The sequence below is a fragment of the Ahaetulla prasina genome, chromosome 17, assembly GCF_028640845.1.
Source record: "Ahaetulla prasina isolate Xishuangbanna chromosome 17, ASM2864084v1, whole genome shotgun sequence".
NCBI classification, from domain to species: Eukaryota; Metazoa; Chordata; class Lepidosauria; order Squamata; family Colubridae; genus Ahaetulla; species Ahaetulla prasina.
Genome location: NC_080555.1, coordinates 4753926 through 4777778, shown reverse-complemented (window position 1 = coordinate 4777778; position 23853 = coordinate 4753926). Strand labels below are relative to the sequence as shown.

Sequence of the window (23853 nt, the reverse complement as noted above, 5' to 3'; positions counted from 1 at the left end):
CTCTCTCCTTCCTTCCTTCCTCCCTCCCTCCCTCCCTCCCACCCTCCCTCCATTCCCTTCTCTCTCCCCTTCCTTCCTTCCTCCCTCCCTCCCTTCTCCAACAAATGGAGTTTTTTAAGAAGAGATTAGACAACCAATTGTCTGAAATGGGATAATGCTTGAGAAGGGGGGGTGGACTAGAAGACCTCTAAGGTCCCTGCCAAGTCTGTTATTCTGCTATCCTTCCTTCCTTCCTTCCTTCCTTCCTTCCTTCCCCATCACTGGGGGTTTTCAAGAAGAGATTGGACAACCATTTGTCCGAAACGGTAGGGGTCTCCTACTTGAAGAGGGGGTTGGACTAGAAGACCTCCAAGGTCCCTTCCAACTCTGTTTGGTTTGATTTTTAGGGGGATGGGATCGCCCGTTTGCTAACCTTCCAACTCTGTTATTCTGCTATTCTTGTACTGTAGAGGTACAAGGAGGCCAATTTTTAGAACTGTACTGTGTCTTCCCTTTTTAGATAATACTTTGTAGTCTTCTTAAACATGACGCTTGGTGTTTTAAATTTAAAGTTTTCTAATTCTACGATTCTATGAAGAATTTGAAGTTTAGTGAAAGTTGAGAGGGCGCATTTGGAGACCTCCTGTAATATCATCATTTAAAAAAATAACCTTTAATATTAGATATTACTCTGTATAATATTATCATAATCGTAGATTTATCAGAAGGAAGGAACTAGTAATCAAAATTTAATACCAAATCCAGACAGAATTGCTTGGTAAACTGGATGCAAAAAGCATTGATAACAATCACAACCAAACTGGCTCTGAATTAAATGAAACGAGGATACCAACAGAACACAGGTAAACAACAAACTTGTTTATTATAAAAATTATTTGGTTTATCAAAAATAAACTCTGCCAAGCGATGTCTTTTCGTATTGCTTATCGCACATTCAGACTAAGGCATATATTTCCCCATCTATAACACAATCCCTGAGTTTCCAAAACAGAAATTTCAAAAGACGTTGGCCGTAAGCAATAAAACGGATTATCATTTTCAGGGTGCAGGAATCGGAGACAACCACTAGAGGTCAGCAGAGAGAGAGATTTTAAACCCACTGGATTCTTTTGCCGCCCTCTTGTGATCATGTAGATCATTGCAGTCCTGACGTAGGCAGGTTGTTCTGTGCAGGTGGCCAACCTGGTGACATGACACATGTCAGAGCAGTAAATCGGATGTGCTCTTTCAAGTTTCAAAAGGAAATAGATAATTTAAAGGATATATTTTCAGAGGGGAAAGAAGACCGCAGAGAGCAGGATTTTAATCCCTGGAAAGCAAGGAGGGCAGGATCTTATAGGCTTCCAGAGTTCTTCACCATTAGCCAATGGGCACCTGAAGGATCGTAAATACACCATAGAGTCCCACTGGATTTTGAACACTATGATTCTGGGATGGATAGATGGATAGATGGATAGATGGATAGATGGATAGATAGATAGATAGATAGATAGATAGATAGATAGATAGATAGATAGATAGATAGATAGATAGATAGATAGATAGATAGATAGATAGATAGATAGGCAGGCAGGCAGGCAGGCAGGCAGGCAGACAAACAGAGAGACTGATAGGTAGCTAGGTAGCTAGGTAATTATGTAGCTAGCTAGATAATAGACAGGATGGATGGATGGATGGATGGATGGATGGATGGATGGATGGATGGACAAATAAACAGATGGATGATGATAGATAGACAGGTAGACTGACAGAGACTGATACTTAGCTAGGTAATTATGTAGCTAACTAGATGATAGACAGGATGGATGGATGGATGGATGGATGGATGCATAGACAGATACACGGATGATAGATAGATAGATAGATAGATAGATAGATAGATAGATAGATAGATAGACTGACAGAGATGGATAGGTAGCTAGGTAATTATGTAGCTAGCTAGATGATAGATAGACAGACAGAGGGTGAATGGATGGATGGATGGATGAATGGATGAATGGATGGATAGATGATGGATGGAGGATGGATGGATGGATGGATGCTAGAGGGAGGGAAGTCCAGAGGAGGGAGGGAGGTCCATCATTGTCCACTCTTAGTGACCATATAGATAGATTTTTCTCCATGATGATCTGTCCCTAATTTGATCCTTCAGCTCCTGGAGCTTCTCGGAGCCCAGAACGATTGATCAGCAATAGCTTTTCCTCCCCTGTTCCGATGAGAGATTGTGAACCTGGGGAGGCCATATCTTAAGAATGCAAAAGCAGCTTGACGTTTTCCTAAAAGCAGACCAAGAGCCTCTTGGGTGGGGGGGGGGGGGAAAGCACCTTTGGGACACACCAAGAGCATCCAACCCACAGGAGACGTTTAAAGGAAGGTCCTCATGGACTGAGAAACTGAATGAATCTGGCCTTAGGGGCCGGTTCTTCAAGCGAGACCCTTCACTCTCTGAATTTCTTCATACATTCCGAGTGGTTTTCGAGCGGGAGGGTGTACGGAGATTCCCAATCCCGAAGGAAAACGTCCGCCAGCTGTTGTCGCAACGTGTAACTTTGGGCTTCGGGGGCAACGCCGCTCTGGTTGACGATCAGCCCAACTCCAGTGGTGTGGAGAAAATAATCTTCAGACCAGTTAGAAGTTCCTGCAGGCGGGAGAAATAAAAGTGTCAGGGTCCCCACAGATGCCGTAATTAAATCATGAAGCTCTGACCCTACGTAATTGACGCTCCAATTATGACCCTGTTTTTCCCTCTCCCCACCAGGCTGTGTCATCAGTCACATTCGCCAACAGAGCAATTTCCCAGGTTGTAGAAGTCACTCCCCTCCACTTGCTGTGGGTTACCCTGGGAGACAGCCTTGAGAGAGATAAGTCCAGAATGTGCATCTGTCTTCGGCTGCTGTGCCATTTCGCCGGTTTCCCATCCCTCCCCATCCCCCTCCTCCGGCCTATGGCAACTTGAGAGCTGGCCAGGAATGCTTTGCGAATTGACAAAAAGAAGAAAATCCATTTACAGGACATTTGTAGCATGCTACGGACAGTCCTCAAAGTACGAACGTTCATTTAGTGACCGTTTGAAGTTATAAACAGTGACTTACGACCGTTTTTACACAACCGTTGCAGCGTCGCCAGGGTCACATGGTCAAAATTCGTACGCCTGCAAACTGGTTCCTATTTATGACGGTGGCACCGTCCTGGGGGAGGGGGGGTGTCACGTGATCCCCTTTTTGTGACCTTCTTGGACTAGAAGACCTCCCAGATCCCTTCCGTCTCTGTTATTCCGTTAATTAAATTCAAAACGTGAGCTACATACCAACATAAGCTACTCGGTCCGTCACCATGTATTTGTTGTGGTTAACGTGGGCGTAAGGAATTTCTCTCCCTTCTGTGGGGACCACAAAAAGTTTCTGAAAAGAAAAAACAAAGAATTAAATGCCTCTCTCTTTCTCTCCCTCTCTGTCCCTCTCTCTCTTTCTCTCCCTTTTCCCCCCTCTCTCCCTCTTTCCCTCTCTTTTTTCTTCTCTCTTTCCCTCCTCTCTCTTTCTCTCCCTCTTTCCCTCTCTCTTTCTCTCCCTTTTCCCCCCTCTCTCTCCCTCTTTCCCTCTCTTTTTTCTTCTCTTTCCCTCCTCTCTCTTTCTCTCCCTCTTTCCCCCTCTCTCTCCCTCTCTTCCCCTCTCTCCCTTTTCCCCTCTTCCCCTCTCTCCTCTCTCTTCTCTCTCTCTTCCCTCCTCTCTTTCTCTCCTCTTTCCTCTCTCTTTCTCTCCTTTCCCCTCTCTCTCCTCTTTCCTCTCTCTCTTTCTCTCTTCCCCTCTCCCTTTTCCCCTCTCTCCCTCTTTCCCTCTCTTTTTTCTTCTCTCTTTCCCTCCTCTCTCTTTCTCTCCCTCTTCCCCCTCTCTCTCCCTCTTTCCCTCCCTCTCTTTCTCTCTTTTCCTCTCTCTCCCCTCTCTCTCTTTCTCCCTTTCCCTTTTCTCATTCTCCCTCTCTTCTTCCCCCTCCCCTCTCTTTCCCTCTCTCTCTCTCTCTCTCTCTCCCCCTCATTCCACCATCTTGAAGTTTCTAACCCTGTGGGTTTAATTAGTAGGAAAAGGCTAGGGAAGACTCGCCACTTCAATGGGGCAGTGGAGGGGTTTCCTTCTCAGGACCGTGAGCGACTCCAGGAAAACAAACATGGTTTGTCTCGAATGCTGCCAACAGCTGATGAGAAGACGTACCGCCACGCCTTTATCGCAGGCTGCGCTCCGTAATGCGTCATCAATGACGGGCCACAGCCTTGGAAAGGAAAACCGGGGAAGAGTGTTAGGGAGGTGACCTTGATGGAGAAATTGCCAGGAATTGCAGGCAGGCAGGCAGGCAGGCAGGCAGGCAGGAAGGAAGGAAGGAAGGAAGGAAGGAAGGGTGGGAGGGAGGGAGAGAGGGAGAAAAGGAAGGAAGGAAGGAAGGAAGGAAGGAAGGAAGGAAGGAAGGAAGAAAAGAAAGGGAGGGAGTGGAGGGAGGAAGGAAGGAAGGAAGGAAGGGTGAGAGTGAAGGAGGAAGGAAGGAAGGAAGGAAGGAAGGGTGGGAGGAGGGAGGAGGAAAGGAAGGAAGGAAGGAAGGAAGGAAGGAAGGAAGGGTGGGAGGAGGGAGGAGGAAGGAAGGAAGGAAGGAAGGAAGGGTGGGAGGGAGGGAGAGAGGGAGAAAAGGAAGGAAGGAAGGAAGGAAGGAAGGAAGGAAGGAAGGAAGGAAGGAAGGAAGGAAGGAAGGAAGGAAGGGAGAAAGGGAAGGAAAAAAAGGAAGGAAAGGAGGGAACGAGGAAAGGAAGGAAGGAAAGAAGGGAAGGAAGGAAGGAAAAAGAAAGAGGATAAAAGGGAGAGAGGGAGGTCGGGAGGAAGGGAAGGCAGGCAATAAAATCACCTTCTCGATTTACAATATAAACACTGCGGCTCGTAATCCATCACAGAAATATAGATAAATTCTTGAGCGTCTCCAATCGTGCTCAGAATGGCGCTGAGGTCCGACGTCCGGCCGGTCGAGCACAGAGCCGACGGGGAGCTCTGCAGTCAAAAAGAACAGAATTATAAACAGAGCCAGGATTTCTACCTGCTCCTTCTTCCGAGGCCACCTGGCTCCAAACAGGTGACCTTGGCAGAAGAAAGCCAGACAGCTCACCTTGGCAGGGTGAAACTCGATGCCGGTTGAAATCTACCACGTTTCAGAAACACCGGAAGGAGAGCAGTGGCTTTAAATGTATTTTATGTCAAACTAGCTGATTAGGTATATCCGGGTATTTATTTATCCCAATCTTGTATTAGACAAGAAATTTGTCAAAATCAAAGCAATTTTATTCACAGGTTTTTAAAAGTATAAGCACAATATACAAATTATAAAGTAAAATATTATTCAAATTAAGTAAGGGAAAGGGAAAGGTTTCCCTCGCACAGATGTGCTAGTCGTTCCCGACTCTAGGGGGCGCTGCTCATCTCCGTTTCAAAGCCGAAGAGCCAGCGCTGTCCGAAGACGTCTCCGTGGTCATGTGGCCGGCATGACTCAACACCCAAAGGCGCACGGATTTTCAAGAAGAGATTAGACAACCATTTGTCCAAAGCATTATAGGGTCTCCTGCTTGAGCAGGGGGTTGGACTAGAAGACCTCCAAGGTCCCTTCCAAATCCGACTGGTTTGATTTTTAGGGAATCACCAGCTTGCTACACTTCTACCTTCCCAATCTCATTCCCCCCCCTTCCCCAAAAAAATCCCTCCCGCTGTCCAGATGTGCGGCATCCAAATGCCATAATTCTTCCTCCCCATCTGGGCAGGCTGAGGAGATCTGGCACATCTTCAGAATTTTAAACTGTTGTTGTTATTGTTGTTGTTATTTTCACACAAACACACTTACGGAAATGTAGACCTGGGCCTCTACCCCGTTCAGTTGAATCTTCAGAGGTTCCTCCAGGCTGGATTTAGCCGCCAGATCCCTGGGCCAGGTGGTGGGCAGGGTGGCTCCCTCTTTGCCCAAGATCCGGTACATGGCAAAGATCCGGTGCAGATCCTTAGCCAGACAGCTACAATTGTACAGAGCAATTCCCAGCTCCTTCACCTAAGGAGAAAAAAACGATCTATAAGCATCTTGCTGGAAGCTCACCAGATTTACTTCTTCAGGGCCTGTGATCTCCCATAGGACCGGCCCATAGATTTCCACTGCTCTCCTCTCCTCTTCCTTCTTCGCACCCACGCATCAGGCATTGGACCCAGCTGTTCCTCCTCTTCCTCCTCAGCCATCTCCAGAATTAAGGGCTGTTGACTCCCCATTTGAGGGCTGACAGACGTGTTGTGACCCAGGCCCAAGTAGGTAGTAAGAAACTCAGTCCGTAAAAAAACAAACAAACTTTATTCAAACAGTTGGGAATGACTTCATTCCCAGCGTCGTTCAACTCAAAAGTAAAACCAATGCCTCCCAACACAAATTCTGCATGCGCAGAAGATTAAAAAAAACACATTACTTCCTGGTTAAAACACCCCGGCGGGTGGGCGGAGTTTTGCTTTACTGGATTGCCGAACTACCGGTCACGATTGCTACCGGATCGTCTGATCCGGTCCGATCCGGGAGCATTTCACCCCTGGTTGTAAGTCAGCAGCACCTGTGCATCTTTTCACGCCTGCCCCGAAGGAGATACCTGAGTAAGGGAACGCCAGTCCATGTTGGCACTGCCAATGTAGAGGTGTTTCCGATCCACGACCCACAATTTGGTGTGCACAATCCCGCCGGTCAGTTCCTTCATGTTCACGTACCGCACGTCTGCGCCTGGAGAGCGAGATGGTAACCGAATCTCTCTTTAGAAGCTGCCACCATCAAACATGAAAACAGCCTTTCCCACCATCCCCCCAGGAGACCAGAAACTGCCCGTTTGCCAACTTCCGGTTTTTTTGCTGTCCCCTCTCTAGGAGTCTCTGGAGGCTGGGGACGGCAAACAACTCACTTCCTGTCCAACGGGAAGTTGGCAAACAGGCTGTTTCTGGCCTCCAGAGGGCCTCAGGGGGAGTGGGGAAAAATGTTTTTGCCCTCCCCAGACTCATAGAGAGGCTCTGGAGCCAGCTGAGAGAGAGAAACGGGCCTACCGGGCCATCGCATGCCATCGCGGGGGGGGAGGGGAGTCACACGTGCATCCGCGGGGGCAGGGCGCATAGAATTATGGGTGTGCACATGACACGTGTGCACATGACTCCCCCCTGCCCCCCCCACCTACTGGCACGCGATGGCAAAAAGGTTAGCCATGACTGGTATAGAGTTTCCTGCCTGAGCAGGACTAGAAGACCTCCAAGGTCCCTTCCAACATTGTTATTCTGCTATTCTTTTTTCCTTCCTTCCTTCCTTCCTTCCTTCCTTCCTTCCTTCCTTCCTTCCTTCCTTCCTTCCTCCCTCCCTCCCTCCCTCCCTCCCTCCTTCCTTCCTTCTCCAACAAATGGAATTTTTAAAGAAGAGATTGGACAGCCATTTGTACGAAACGGTATAGGGTTTCCTGCCTGAGCAGGGGGCTGGACTAGAAGACCTTTAAGGTCCCTTCCAACTCTGTTATTCTGCTATCTCCCTACAGATACGTTACCATCACGGGCCAATTCATCGGTGTCGTCTTTGGACGATTGAGGGCTATTCACCGCGATCTCTAACTTCACCCCCCGGGAAGGCAGGCTGCGCAGCATATTAAACACCTCCAGGCCCTGCGGAGTAACACAAAACAACAACATTTGCGGGACTTGGTCCTAGATTCTGCTAAACAAATAATTCCCTCAACGCTGTCAAACTATTGACTAAATCTGCACTACTATTAATCTTCTCATCGTTCCCATCACCAATCTCTTTCCACTTATGACTGTATGACTGTAACTTTGTTGCTGGCAATCCTTAGGATTTATATTGATATATTGACCATCAATTGCGTTGTAAATGTTGTGCCTTGATGAACGTATCTTTTCTTTTATGTACACTGAGAGCATCTGCACCAAGACAAATTCCTTGTGTGTCCAATCACACTTGGCCAATAAAGAATTCTATTCTATTCTATTCTATTCTATTCTATTCTATTCTATTCTATTCTATTCTATTCTATTCTATGTACACTGAGAGCATCTGCACCAAGACAAATTCCTTGTGTGTCCAATCACACTTGGCCAATAAAGAATTCTATTCTATTCTATTCTATTCTATTCTATTCTATTCTATTCTATTCTATTCTATTCTATGTACACTGAGAGCATCTGCACCAAGACAAATTCCTTGTGTGTCCAATCACACTTGGCCAATAAAAAATTCTATTCTATTCTATTCTATTCTATTCTATTCTATTCTATTCGTTTCTATTCGTTTCTATTCGTTTCTATTCTATTCTATTCTATGTACACTAAGAGCATATGCACCAAGACAAATTCCTTGTGTGTCCAATCACACTTGGCCAATAAAGAATTCTATTCTATTCTATTCTATTCTATTCTATTCTATTCTATTCTATTCTATTCTATTCTATTCTATGTACACTGAGAGCATCTGCACCAAGACAAATTCCTTGTGTGTCCAATCACACTTGGCCAATAAAAAATTCTATTCTATTCTATTCTATTCTATTCTAATCTATTCGTTTCTATTCTATTCGTTTCTATTCTATTCTATTCGTTTCTATTCTATTCGTTTCTATTCTATTCTATTCTATTCTATTCTATTCTATTCTATTCTATTCTATTCTATTCTATGTACACTAAGAGCATCTGCACCAAGACAAATTCCTTGTGTGTCCAATCACACTTGGCCAATAAAGAATTCTATTCTATTCTATTCTATTCTATTCTATTCTATTCTATTCTATTCTATTCTATTCTATTCTATTCTATTCTATTCTATGTACACTGAGAGCATATGCACCAAGACAAATTCCTTGTGTGTCCAATCACACTTGGCCAATAAAGAATTCTATTCTATTCTATTCTATTCTATTCTATTCTATTCTATTCTATTCTATTCTATGTACACTGAGAGCATCTGCACCAAGACAAATTCCTTGTGTGTCCAATCACACTTGGCCAATAAAGAATTCTATTCTATTCTATTCTATTCTATTCTATTCTATTCTATTCTATTCTATTCTATTCTATTCTATGTACACTGAGAGCATATGCACCAAGACAAATTCCTTGTGTGTCCAATCACACTTGGCCAATAAAGAATTCTATTCTATTCTATTCTATTCTATTCTATTCTATTCTATTCTATTCTATGTACACTGAGAGCATCTGCACCAAGACAAATTCCTTGTGTGTCCAATCACACTTGGCCAATAAAAAATTCTATTCTATTCTATTCTATTCTATTCTATTCTATTCTATTCTATTCTATTCTATTCTATTCTATTCTATGTACACTGAGAGCATCTGCACCAAGACAAATTCCTTGTGTGTCCAATCACACTTGGCCAATAAAGAATTCTATTCTATTCTATTCTATTCTATTCTATTCTATTCTATTCTATTCTATTCTATTCTAGATGAGAGGACGATGTCGGCTCAGGCCATTCTGAAGTTCTGCCATTCATTCGTGCAGCTCAGTTCTCCTTCTCAGATAACTCTTGGAGCCTGATTGGACTCAACTTCAGGTAGTCCTCGACTTACAGCCGCCAAACGAGATTTGGAAAATCCATTATTAAGCTGCACGGTTGTTAAGTGAGACATCACAGGACAAACACCCAATTTTATTACTTTTTTTGTGTTTTTTTGCTCTGGTAGAGAGGGGTGACCGTGACTTATGACCTTCCCTGCTCAGAAATGCTGATCGTGTGACCCCAGGACACAGCAATCATTGGAATTGTGTCATGTGTGATTGTGTAATTGTGTAATTGTGTCCGGGTGTCATGTGATCTCACTTTTTGTGACCTTCTGACAAGCAAAGTCAATGGAGAAGCCAAATTCACTTAACAACTATCTTCATTACTTAACATTAACAGCAGCGATTCACTTAATGACCGCGACAAGCAAGGTGGCAAAGCGGGACAAAGCTCACTTTCCAACTGTCTCGCTTAGCAACGGATACTTTGAGCTGAACTGTTGCCTTAAGTCAAGGATCACCTATAATGGCAAAGGGGTGGCTGCAAAGTTGCTTGAGCGCCGCCATCGTAACCGGGAAAGGTCACTAAATGCGGGAGTCGCTAAATGAGAACTCCCCTGTAGATGGAACACAAGATCTCTTTGGCTCGGTCCATTTGTCTGAAATGGTATAGGGTTTCCTGCCTGAGGAAGGGGTTGGACTAGAAGACCTCCAAGGTCCCTTTCAATTCAATTCAATTCAATTCAATTCAATTCTATTCTATTCTATTCTATTCTATTCTAATTCTATCCTATATTCCTATTCTATTCTATTCTATTCTATTCTATTCTATTCTATTCTATTCTATTCTATATTCCTATTCCTATTCTACTCTACTCTACTCTATTCTGCTCTAATTCTATCCTATATTCCAATTCTATTCTATTCTATTCTATTCTATTCTATTCTATTTTATTTTCCTATTCTATTCTAATTCTATTCTATTCTGCTCTAATTCTATTCTATATTCCTATCCTATCCTATCCTATCCTATCCTATCCTGCTCTAATTCTATTCTATTCTAATTCTATTCTATATTCCTATTCCTATTCTACTCTACTCTACTCTATTCTGCTCTAATTCTATTCTATATTCCTATTCTATTCTATTCTATTCTATTTTATTATCCTATCCTATTCTAATTCTATTCTATTCTGCTCTAATTCAATTCTATATTCCTATCCTATCCTATCCTATCCTATCCTATCCTATCCTATCCTATCCTATCCTATCCTGCTCTAATTCTATTCTATTCTAATTCTATTCTATATTCCTATCCTATCCTATCCTATCCTATCCTATCCTATCCTGCTCTAATTCTATTCTATTCTAATTCTATTCTATATTCCTATTCCTATTCTACTCTACTCTATTCTGCTCTAATTCTATTCTATATTCCTATTCTATTCTATTCTATTCTATTTTATTATCCTATCCTATTCTAATTCTATTCTATTCTGCTCTAATTCAATTCTATATTCCTATCCTATCCTATCCTATCCTATCCTATCCTATCCTATCCTATCCTATCCTATCCTATCCTATCCTATCCTATCCTGCTCTAATTCTATTCTATTCTAATTCTATTCTATATTCCTATTCCTATTCTACTCTACTCTATTCTGCTCTAATTCTATTCTATATTCCTATTCTATTCTATTCTATTCTATTTTATTATCCTATCCTATTCTAATTCTATTCTATTCTGCTCTAATTCAATTCTATATTCCTATCCTATCCTATCCTATCCTATCCTATCCTATCCTATCCTATCCTATCCTATCCTATCCTATCCTATCCTATCCTATCCTGCTCTAATTCTATTCTATTCTAATTCTATTCTATATTCCTATCCTATCCTATCCTATCCTATCCTATCCTATCCTGCTCTAATTCTATTCTATTCTAATTCTATTCTATATTCCTATTCCTATCCTATCCTATTTCTATTCCCTTCCCCCAATTCCCGACACAAGGCTTAGACTCCGGAAGAGATCCAGAGTGGATCCTTCTACCGCGGCGTTCCCAACGGCCCACTGACCTGCTCCGCCGAAGGCTCTTCCATTTGTAGATCGGAGCCTCGGAGGGTAAAGTAGAAAGCCCCGATTTCTACCACGCTGTTGGCTTCCGAGAGGAGATCCATCCACCCTTCGTAAGTGGTGGGATTTTGGGGACTCGGCGGCGGATACTGTAAGCTGTCTGGGATGCTCTCCAGGAGAACCAGGCTAGGAATGAGAGAAAGGAGAATTAAAACCAGGATGGTCAGCAGCCATGGAGTTGACCCAGGCTCGGGAACCAACATCTAGATCAGGGGTCTCCAATCTTGGTCCCTTTAAGACTTGTGGACTTCAACTCCCAGAGTTCCTCAGCCAGCTTTGCTGGCTGAGGGACTCTGGGAGTTGAAGTCCACAAGTCTTAAAGGGACCAAGGTTGGAGACCCCTGATCTACAGGACGTTTCCAGGCGTAAAATAAACGCGGAGAACTTGCCTGCACTGCGCGCTGCATTCTTCCGCCTCGTTCCACAGCGTTGTCAGTTTTTTCCAGCTTAGAGAGCTGTTTCCGAGCACGAGAGACGCAGGGACTCCGTGGTTCCATACCAGCCAGCAGGTAAGGAGGAGGAGGAGGAAGAAGAGAAGGAAACAGAGGGAAGACCAAGAGAAGGTGCGCTAAGGAGAAAAAGTGAGGGAAGGTAAGAGAAGCTGACTTAGCACAGCGTTTCTTCAAAGTTGATCCCTTGAAGATGGGTGGACTACAACTCCCAGAATCCCCCAACCGGCATGCTTTAAGGGGAGGGGACTCCAATTCCCAGAATTCCCCCACCAGCATTCTTTAAGATGGGTGGACTTCAACTCCCAGAATCCCCCAACCGGCGTGCTTTAAGATGGATGGACTTCAACTCCCAGAATCCCCCAGTCATCATGCTTTAAAGGGGGGGGACTTCAACTCCCAGAATTCCCCAGCCAGCATACTTTAAGATGGTTGGACTTCAACTCCCAGAATTCCCCAGTCGGCATACTTTAAGATGGTTGGACTTCAACTCCCAGAATTCCCCAGCCGGCATACTTTAAGATGGTTGGACCAACTCCCAGAATTCCCCAGCCGGCATACTTTAAGATGGTTGGACTTCAACTCCCAGAATTCCCCAGCCAGCATATTTTAAGATGGTTGGATTTCAACTCCCAGAATCTCCCAACTGGCATGATTTAAAGGGGGGGGACTTCAACTCCCAGAATCCCCCAGCCAGCCCTGTTTGCAATTGCTCTGTGAATTAATCCATCAATATTCCCCAAACGTGTCCATTTTAATTTTTTAATATGGGAAATCCTGATAGATATCACCCCATACAACCGCCTTTGGGGTCCCCCCCCATAATTTTTTCAGAGTCGGAAGGGCTCCGCAAGACATTAGAAATATTGCCACTGAGAGAAGGAGTTGAAGATTACACAATTCAGGGTGGCTGGCAAGGACCCACAATTTACCTTGAGCCATCTCTGGTGGATTTCTTCTGCTGGTGAAGCTTTAGGTGGCAACTTGTCGCTCCCCATCTTCTTCATTGGGGGTACCTTGATTCTGGGGGTGATTTCGGTCCAGGTCTCCTGTCTCCGGGTTTCAATGGGTCTTCGCAGGCTAGGTGTGGTTGTGTCTTCCGGATGTGCAACTTTACTGCTTCGTGGTTTTGAGGTGTCCAAGACTTGTAGCCGAGACTGTTGACCCTTTACCACTTCCCACTGAATATTTGGGGTGTCTAACTATGGATCGAGGGAAAGTAAGAGATGATTTGACTTCCTCCTTTGGGCGGACCAACCAACCCACACCATCATCCATGACCAAGAACGTGGCTGAGATATGTTCTTCTAAAAATATTGGGGTTGGGTTGGGTAACCTACAGAGGTAGCTCGCAAACCATGGTTCCTGCTATGATTGCAGTCCAAAACTGGTCTAATTTTCCAGTCAAAAAATAAACAGGGCTCGGAATCCACTTAATATCCTGGCTTGTCCAGAATCACGATTGGAGGAAAGTACACTTCTAACCAGGGGTGGGTGAAATCCAGCAGGTTCTGACAGGTTCGGGAGAACCGGTAAGCGGAAATTTTAAGCAGTTCGGAGAACGGGCAAATACCACCTCTGGCTGGCCTCAGAGTGGGGTGGGAATGGGGATTTTGCAGTATCCTTTCACAGGAGTGGGGAGGGAATGGGGATTTTGCAGTATCCTTTCACAGGAGTGGGGAAGGAATGGGGATTTTGCAGTATCCTTTCACAGGAGTGGGGAGGGAATGGGGATTTTGCAGTATCCTTCCCCCAGGAGTGGGGAGGGAATGGGGATTTTGCAGTATCCTTTCACAGGAGTGGGGAGGGAATGGGGATTTTGCAGTATCCTTTCACAGGAGTGGGGAGGGAATGGGGATTTTGCAGTATCCTTTCACAGGAGTGGGGAGGGAATGGGGATTTTGTAGTATCCTTTCACAGGAGTGGGGAGGGAATGGGGATTTTGCAGTATCCTTCCCCCAGGAGTGGGGAGGGAATGGGGATTTTGCAGTATCCTTCCCCCCAGGAGTGGGGAGGGAATGGGGATTTTGCAGTATCCTTTCACAGGAGTGGGGAGGGAATGGGGATTTTGCAGTATCTTTTCACAGGAGTGGGGAGGGAATGGGGATTTTACAGTATCCTTCCCCCGCCACGCCCACCAAGCCAAACCACGCCCACCAAGCCACGCCCACAGAACCGGTAGCAAAAAAAATTGGATTTCACCACTGATTCTAACTCATTTGCTTATTGAAAAGACGGATCCATCCCCTATTTTAGGAAACAGGTTCAATGCCCAAATATCCCCCTCTCAAATAATCGGCTGTGAATCTAACACGGAAAGTCACTTTCGAATAGCAAACGCGGGCGAATTCCCTCCCCGAAATTCGACGGAGGCACGTTGACAAGCAAAGTCAACGGAGGAACCCGGATCCGCTTAACGGCCGCGTGATCGACTTAACGTCTGCAGCGATTTTGCTTAACAAACCAAAGCGCAAAAGTAAAAAAAAATCAGGAAAATCGTAGCCCTCTTGATTAAATTCCGGGTTTGGTGTAATGTTAAGATTTTAATTTTTTTTAAAAAATGCTAACGAACATCAATCAAACCAATGCTGGATCTCTCTGGTATATTTTGGGGAGGGGGAAATTTAATTTGTCCCAGTTTCTAAGCATGCCCACCATAAAGTGACACCACACGGTGCCATCCCTGCAAAAACACAGAAACTCTTGACTGGCACGGGATGAACCGTCTGTCCCCGGAAAGGTGACACAAACAAACTTGGATCTTCGCCAGGCCTTTTGCCCCCACTCCATTACCTCCTTTCCCCTCTCTGGAGGTGGGGAAGGGTCTTCCTTCAACTCCAATCTCCTCAGCCTCACAACGGGGGGCTGTAAAGGGAAATGGGATGAATTGTCTTTGGTGGGGATCTCACAAGAGTTTCGCTTCTCAGGAACTACCCAAACTGGGCGTCTAACGGATTGAACATCTCACAGAGTTGGAAGGGACCTTGTAGGTCATCTAGTCTGACCCCCACCCACCGTACCCAAGCAGGAGACCTTACACTTGGTTACTACTGGTTCTGTGGGTGTGGCTTGGGGGGGATAATGTGACTGGGTGGGCGTGGCCAACTTTTTAAAAAAAACTTTTAAAAAGCATTTTTTCTACAACCTCTTAAAAAATGCTTTTAAAAGCCTCTGACGATCCCAGCAGAGTTGCCTGATCATCAGAGCCTTTTTTACTTTTAAAAGCATTTTTTTCCCTCAGGAATGAGTCTCCTGCCTGAGTAAGGGATTGGACTAGAAGGTGCCTAATACTGTTAGTGTTGCTATCCTACCCTACCTTTTTCTATTTTCTGTTCGATTCTATTATTTTCTATTCGATTCTATTATTTTCAACTCTATTCTTATTTATTCTATTATCTATTTTATTATCTACTTCCTATTCTATTCTATTCTATTCTATTCTATTCTACTCTACTCTACTCTACTCTACTCTTGTTCTAATTCTATTCTATTCTATTATTCCATTCCATTCCATTCTATATTTTATTATTCTATTCTGTCCTGTCCTGTCCTGTCCTGTCCTATCCTACTCTACTCTTCTTCTAATTCTATTCTATTCTATTCTATTATTCCATTCCATTCCATTCTGTATTTTATTATTCTATTCTGTCCTGTCCTGTCCTGTCCTGTCCTACTCTACTCTACTCTTGTTCTAATTCTATTCTATTCTATTATTCCATTCCATTCCATTTCATTATATATTTTATTATTCTATTCTATTCTATTCTATTCTATTCTATTCTATTCTATTCTTTCTATCCTATCCTATCCTATCCTATCCTATCCTATCCTATCCTATCCTATCCTACTCTACTCTACTCTATTCCATGTTTACTTAACGGTTCAACCTAGCCTGAGAATTTTTGATCCCTGCTTGTCATTTTATGGGTCTCCCCCCTTTGAAAAGGGGGAACACAATGCCAGCAACCTTTTTGCCAGCTTGCTCAAGATCCTTCCCGTAGCCCAGGGATAGTTTTGTGCATCTCTTCCATCGAACGGAGCCTGATCCTTAATTTGGGGAAGGTTAGGGAATCCAGAGCAGGGCTCAACCAGCTCTTCCTACCGTCCCCTATCTTGGAACCAAAGACAAGCTAAACATCTGAGGTAGGAGGAACTCAACACTTACTAAGACTTTCTCTTTCTCTGCTTGTCGCCCGACGTCTGGCTGAGCTCCCGATTCTGAAGGCGTTTCTGGCGGATCTGGTCGTTCCTTGGTGGGATCTACTTGCTTCTTGTAAGCTTTGATGCTTTCTCGGGGCTGCAGGATGTCATCGGGCCGACTTCTTGGGTGTTGAGGTTCATTCTGGGTTGTGGTTCAGAAATCACAGAAGGGTTTAATCAGAAATGAACCGACACTCTCATCACTAGAAAACGGTGCCAGGAAATTGAGGAAGTGTTCTCCAGTGGGTGGTGCATCTACACTTCCTGTGTAGAAATACACACACACACACACAGATACACAACGCTTACAGATGTACACAAATACATACACCAATCATGCTTGACTTGGGCTGCCTTGAAGGGCTGATATCATAACAGTCTCTAGCTGAATTTGAGAATGAATAGAATAGAATAGAATAGAATAGAATAGAATAGAGTAGAGTAGAGTAGAGTAGAGTAGAGTAGAGTAGAATAGAATAGAGTAGAGTAGAATAGAATAGAATAGAATTTTTTATTGGCCAAAGTGTGATTGGACACACAAGGAATTTGTGTTCGGTGCATATGCTCTCAGCGTACATAAAAGAAAAGTTATGTTCGTCAAGAATCGTAACGTACAACACTTAATGATAGTCACAGGGGACAAATAAGCAATCAGGAAACAATCAATATCTATATAAATCGTAAGGATTGCCAGCAACAAAGTTACAGTCATACAGTCATGTGGAAAGAGATGGGTGATGGGAACGATGAGAAGATTAATAGTAGTGCAGATTTAGTCAATAGTTTGACAGTGTTGAGGGAAATATTTGTTTAGCAGAGTGATGGCGTTCAGGAAAAAACTGTTCTTGTGTCTAGTTGTTTTGATGTGCAGTGCTCTATAGCGTCGTTTTGTGGATAGGAGTTGAAACAGTTTATGTCCAGGATGCGAGGAGTCTGTAAATATTTCCCCAGCCCTCTTTTTGACTTGTGCAGTATACAGGTCCTCAATGGAAGGTAGGCAGGTTGGTAGCCATTGTTTTTTTCTGCTAATGATCCTCTGAAGTCTGTGTCTGTCCTGTTGGGTTACAGAACCAAACCAGACAGTTATAGAGGTGCGGATGACAGACTCAATAACTCCTCTGTTTTGTTTTTAAATCATTGTCATTGGCGGTCAGTTCTGGTTGGCTTCCTAACACCAACTTGTGTTAATTTAGCTCGCCGGGGAGTTTTCCCTGGCAAAGTGAAGGGACAGATGGTTCTATAGCTGCAGAGATAACAGCACCGAAGGCATCTCGCTCGCTCGCCCTCTTTCTTTCTCTCTGCCTTTGAATGCACGCACCACAACACCTGCCAAGCTTTGAAAACAAAGATATAAAAGCTCTTTGAAAAAAAGAGCTGGGCCGGCAGAAATGGTGGGGTAGAAATTGACGATGTTGACTGCATTTAAGGAAAAGCTGTATAAAATGTTTTATAGATGGCATTTCGCACTGGCAAAAATCTTTAAAGACAGATTGGACAAATGTTGGAAGAGTAATCAACCATCTGGTTTTATATTACCACATGTGATGGACATAATAATAATAATAATAATAATAATAATAATAATAATAATAATAATAATAATGTTGGAAGGGACCTTGGAGGCCTTCTAGTCCAACCCCTTGCCCAGGCAGGAAACCCTACACCATTTCAGACAAATGGCTATCCAACATTTTCTTAAAAATTTCCAGTGTGGGAGCATTCACAACTTCTGGAGGCAAGTTGTTCCACTTATTAATCATTCTAACTCTCAGGAAATTTCTCCTTAGTTCTAAGTTGCTTCTCTCCTTGATTAGTTTCCACCCGTTGCTTCTTGTTCTACCCTCAGGTGCTTTGGAGAATAGCTTGACTCCCTCTTCTTTGTGGCAACCCCTGAGATATTGGAAAACTGCCATCATGTCTCCCCTGGTCCTTCTTTTCATTAAACTAGACATACCCAGTTCCTGCAACCGTTCTTCATATGTTTTAGCTTCCAGTCCCCTAATCATCTTTGTTGCTCTTCTTTGCACTCTTTCTAGAGGCTCAACATCTTTTTTACCTCATGGCGACCAAAACTGAATGCAATATTCCAAGTGTGGCCTTACCAAGGCATTATAAAATGGTATTAACACTTCGCGTGCCCAAGAGTGAGAAAATATTGCACAAAAATACACATGCGGCTAGAAAAAATGATAAAACTACATATAGACCTGAAACCAGAGATATTTTCTGTTGGGCCAGAAAAAAATATGATTAAAAAGACTGCATATTTGATTTTGCATATATTAAGGGCAATTAAAATTGTATTTGCGCAACAATGGAGAAGTGATGAGATCCCATCTGAGGAGAATGTAATTTTAAAAAAATATTAAGATTGTGCAGAAATGGATAGATTAACACTTGCTATTAAAGATAAAGAAGAAACTGAATATTTCTTGATATGGGACACATTTTATCAATGGCTAGATAATAGAAATGGAAGTTAGAAAGGAAGAGGTATAAAGGGAGGAAATGGTAGATGTTAAATGTTAAGTATTAAGGTTATTGTAGTATAGGTAAAAGTAAAGGTAAAAGTTCCCCTCGCACACGTGCTATTCGTTCCTGACTCTAGGGGGCAGTGCTCATCTCCATTTCAAAGCCGAAGAGCCAGCGCTGTCCGAAGACGTCTCCGTGGTCATGTGGCCGGCATGACTCAACGCCAAAGGCACACGGAACGCTGTTCTCTTCCCACCAAAGGTGGTCCCTATTTTGCATTTTTTACATGCTTCCAAACTGTTAGGTTGGCAGAAGCTGAGACAAGTCACGGGAGCTCACCCCGTTACGCGGCACTAGGGATTCGAACCGCCGAATTGCCGACCTTTCGATCGACAAGCTCAGCGTCTTACCCAGTAAGCCACCGTGTCCCTTATCATAGTATAATGTTATTCTATTATTAATATGATGACTAATTATAATGAAGATGTACAAATATGACTATCTAAACATAATTGTACCCAGAATACACACCGTTTGAGGAAAATCGAGTGTTACATAAATAAAACAAATAAAACATGGAAAAAAACAAGAGAGACATGGGCCATTTGACCAGCCTGGACAACATTGTTTAACTCCAAAGGACACCCAAACGTGCCTCACTCCGTACAACCATTTCTGAGTTTTCTATTCCAACGACCGACATCGAATTTATCTGCAAACAAAATCAGCTTCTAACGTCTACGCTACACTCAAAAATAGTTTCGAGCGAGTTTCGGGCTGAACCAAAGTGTTATTTTCATCTCTGGTTTCTGCTTTTTAAAAAAAAATAATAATCTAAAGTTGGCAGAAAATACACATTGCCTGCACAGACAAGATTATCCTGTCCTTCCTGAGAACATTGTAATTTTTTTACTACCGTTGGTAGGCAGCTTTTAAAGCAGGTTTAAAAAAAAACCCACACACACCCATCAAAGCCGCCGGAAAGAAGAACAAATTAAAAAAAAAAAATTAAAAACCTGGGGAAACGCTGTAAACAATGACACAACAACACAAGAGGAATAAGTTAAAAAAAAAAAAAACAGGACCTAAAATGGACACCGTCATAATGAAACTAGCTGCCAAAGCGGAAGAAAAAAATTCGGCCCTCCTACGGTATTTTTAATGTTCATTTTTTAAATCCGAACTTTTATTATTTTTATAAATAATTCCAGGCGGCAAGCATAGACGCAATGCAGACGGTCCTCGACTTAACGACAGTTTGTTTAGTGATAATTCCAAGTTATAACGGCGCCAAAAAAAAAAGGGACCGAAGACCCGTTTTTCAAACTTATGACCGTCGTACCGTCCTCGTGGTCACGTGATCAAAACCGGGATGCTTGGCAACTGACTCGTATTTATGACAGATCCTGGGATCATGTGATTTACTTTTGTGACTCTCTGACCAGCAATGTCCATGAGGAACCCAGATTCACTGAACAACCGTGTTACCAACTTAACAACTGTGTCCAGAAAAGTTATAAAAGGGGGGGGGGGGAAACTCCCTTAATAACTGTCTCGCTTAGCGACATAAATTTTGGGTTCGATGGTGGTCGTAAGTCGAGGACTACCCATATATCTTTAGAAGGCATTTCCAGGCAGCAGTAAACATGTTTTCATTAATCAAAACAATTTAGTCAGCTTAGCAACTTCCGTCACCTTCCCCGACCATAGCCAATCGGACTAAATCTTTTCCATTTTTTACGCTTCCAACGTTATCAAAAGAATTTCCCTTCAGCAAAGGAAGAGCCGGAAAAACCCAGCCCTAAATGTCGAGAAACCATGGTGGGTGGCCACGAGATACTGACCCAGAGCATCAAGGAAAAAAACCCCACGGAATTTAGTTAGGTTTGAGTTGTAAACTGCGTTATTCCTGCCAGCTAGTAGAATAAGGAGAAATCATTGTTTAGCCTGGCTTAGAGTGGGCCAAAGGGAGCTGTCCAACAGATAGAAGGAGAGAGGATTTTGTAAATGAAGACAGATCGAATTAAGTTTTTATTATGATCCTGGGCTAGTATAAGGCCACATATATATGTATGTATGTATGTATATGTGTGTTTGTGTGTGTGTTATCTGTCTCTCTCTCTCTCTCTCTCATCACTCTCTATCTTTCTAGCTTTGTCTATCCATATCTATCTATCTCTCTTTATCATTTTTCAGATCTCTTTTTCTTTTTGTAAATGAAAATAGGGTCATATAAATCAAATCAATGTTTTATTATGATCATCGGCTAGGATAAGGCCACATATATACTGTATATATCACTATAGGCTACATGTCTGTTTGTCTGTCTGTCTCTGTCTGTCTGTCTGTCTGTCTGTCTGTCTATCTATCTATCTATCTATCTATCTATCTATCTATCTAATCATCTGCCTCTGTTTCTCTCTCATCTACCTCTCTCTGTCTCTCTGTCTATCTATAAATCTATCATCTGTCAATCAATCTATTTAACTATCATCTATCTATATCATCTGTTTATCTATCATCTATCAATCTATCATCTATCTATCTATCTATCTAATCTCACTATCTCTGCCTCTGTTTCTCTCTCATCTACCTCTCTCTGTCTCTCTGTCTCTCTATCGATCTATCGATCTATCATCTATGTCTATATCTATCTACCTACCTACCTACCTACCTACCTACCTACCTATCTATCTATCTATCTATCTATCTATCTATCTATCTATCTATCTATCATCTATCTATCTATCTCCTGTTCAATCATTTTAATTAATTTTCATTTTTTAACATTTAACTGTACATGTTTATATATTTATTATTATTTTACGCCATCACCCAGAACACTCTCTCTGTGGGAGAGGGACCGTTTAGAAAGATGAAATATAAATAAACGAATAGAATAAAATACGTTTTTTTAACTGCATTTTAAATCACACGTTCGTATCGTATTGTTTTATATTTTTAAACCACCAGAATCACTTAGGCCAGACTGGTAGTGTAGAAATTTAATAAGTAAAATAAAGTAGAACATTACATATATATTGAAGAAGACAACACGCCGCTTCTAGGAGAGACAAGGATATTCGTATGTGTGACAATTCCATGTTTGAAGAGTGAACATTTTCCTACCTTTTCAGCAGGTTTTTCCTGTTGCAAGCGCGTCGATCTTCTAATCGGAGTGACACTGACTTGGTTTTGAGCAGGCGGCTTCTTCCTCATGTTGCCTCAAAGGAAATAGCACTCCCTAAAAAAATGTTTTTGTTTGGTTTTTTTTTTTAAAAAAATACACCTCCCACTTTTACCTAGCAGATACCCAGTACCGGCCCCCCCAAAATGACCTAGCGAACTTACAGAGACGTTAAATTTGGTGGGGAAACGACTTCAGATGGATTTGAAATGACTAGCACCACCGCAATTGGTTGGTAAATTGTTGCATTTATGCTGAGTTTTGCACAACTGACTGACTCCTAGCGGCCGAGTGTGTAAGAAACCTCTCTTCCTTCAAAGCAGCCCTTTTGCTAAAAAGGAGGAGGAGGAGAAGCTTTTGGTCTGCGGGAGAAGCCAAGAAAGACAAAGTTAATTCATTAATGGGGGAAAGGAGAATAGGGAAGGAGAAGGAGATAGAGGAGGAAGAGAAGATGGAGGAGGAGGAGGAGGAAGAAGGAGAAGGAGAAGGAGGAGAAGGTGGAGAAGAAGAGGAAGAGGAAGAAGAAGTGGAAGGAGGAGGAGGAGGAGGTGGAGAAGGAGGAGGAGGAGGAAGATGGAGGAGAAGGAGAAGCTGGAGGAGGAGGAGGAAGGAGGAGGAAGAAGAAGTGGAAGGAGGAGAAGGAGAAAGAGAAGCTTTTGCTCTGCTGGATAAGCCAAGAAAGACAAAGTTAATTCATTAATGGGGGAAAGGAGAATAGGGAAGGAGAAGGAGATAGAGGAGGAAGAGAAGATGGAGGGGAGGAGGAAGAAGGAGAAGGTGGAGAAGAAGAGGAAGAGGAAGAAGAAGTGGAAGGAGGAGGAGGAGAAGGAGAAGCGTTTGCTCGGTGGGAGAAGCCAAGAAAGACAAAGTTAATTCATTAATGGGGGAAAGGAGAATAGGGAAGGAGAAGGAGATAGAGGAGGAAGAGAAGATGGAGGAGGAGGAGGAAGAAGGAAGAAGGAGAAGGAGGAGAAAGTGGAGAAGAAGAGGAAGAAGAAGAAGAAGTGGAAGGAGGAGGAGGAGGAGGAGGTGGAGAAGGAGGAGGAAGAAGGAGGAGAAGGAGAAGGTGGAGAAGAAGAGAAGAGGAAGAAGAACTGGAAGCGGAAGCGGAAGAAGTGGGAGGAGGAGGAGGAGGAGGAAGAGGAGGAGGAGGAGGAGAAACTTTTGCTCAGTGGGAGAAGCCAAGAAAGACAACGTTAATTCATTAATGGGGGAAAGGAGAATAGGGAAGGAGGAGATAGACGTGGAAAAGAAGATGGAGGAGGAGGAGGAGGAAGAAGGAGGAGAAGAAGATGGTGGTGGTGGTGGAGGAGGAGGCAGAGGAGGAGGAGGAGGAGAAATTCCTGGAAGACTTAGTCAAAACTTTAGAAACTCAAGTCTTGCAGGAATTTCTTCTTCTCCTCCTCCTCTTCCTTTGGAAAATAAATCTGTTGGAAACTGACTCATCTTTATGCGCTGGTTTTTCACACCCCAGGAGAAATAGAGAAATTTGATTTAAGTTACATTAATTAGAAGAAAGGTCTATTAATGTTCGTTGGGAGCAGCGGTGAAATCCATTTTTTTTACTACCGGTTCTGTAGGCATGGCTTGGTGGGCGTGGCAGGGGATGGATACTGCAAAATCTCCATTCCCACCCCACTCCGGGGGGAACCAGAGGTGGTATTTGCCGGTTCTCTGAACCGCTCAAAATTTCCGCTACCGGTTCTCCAGAACCTGTCAGAACCTGATGGATTTCACCCTGGTTGGGAGCTGGATTAAGGTTATATTCTGCATGCAAATTGCTGTATGTTGAATGGTTTTTTTTTCTCTCTTTTTAATGAGACCTTTTGCTACTTAATTGCTTGGGGGTTCC

At 43.2% G+C, this 23853-nt stretch overlaps 1 protein-coding gene across 2 annotated transcripts; it reads right to left on the bottom strand.

The window, feature by feature from the left end:
- Positions 1 to 837: 837 nt before the first annotated feature.
- On the bottom strand, positions 838 to 22454 carry LOC131186712 (5'-3' exonuclease PLD3-like). 2 transcript variants are annotated; one of them, XM_058160578.1, is made up of 14 exons: positions 22166 to 22454; positions 21944 to 22058; positions 16308 to 16484; positions 14936 to 15007; positions 13075 to 13344; positions 12083 to 12261; positions 11636 to 11819; positions 7571 to 7685; positions 6644 to 6771; positions 5866 to 6066; positions 4885 to 5024; positions 4098 to 4263; positions 3308 to 3401; positions 838 to 2638 (listed from the first exon to the last, which is right to left on the bottom strand). In XM_058160578.1, exons 2-14 carry the CDS (start codon positions 22031 to 22033, stop codon positions 2439 to 2441), a joined length of 2016 nt encoding a protein of 671 aa, XP_058016561.1. In that variant the 5' UTR covers positions 22034 to 22058; positions 22166 to 22454; the 3' UTR covers positions 838 to 2438. The 2 variants fall into 2 exon arrangements, with proteins under 2 accessions (XP_058016561.1, XP_058016562.1); XM_058160579.1 differs by lacking the exon at positions 14936 to 15007 and having other exon boundaries at positions 22166 to 22451.
- Between the last annotated feature and the right edge of the window lie 1399 nt (positions 22455 to 23853).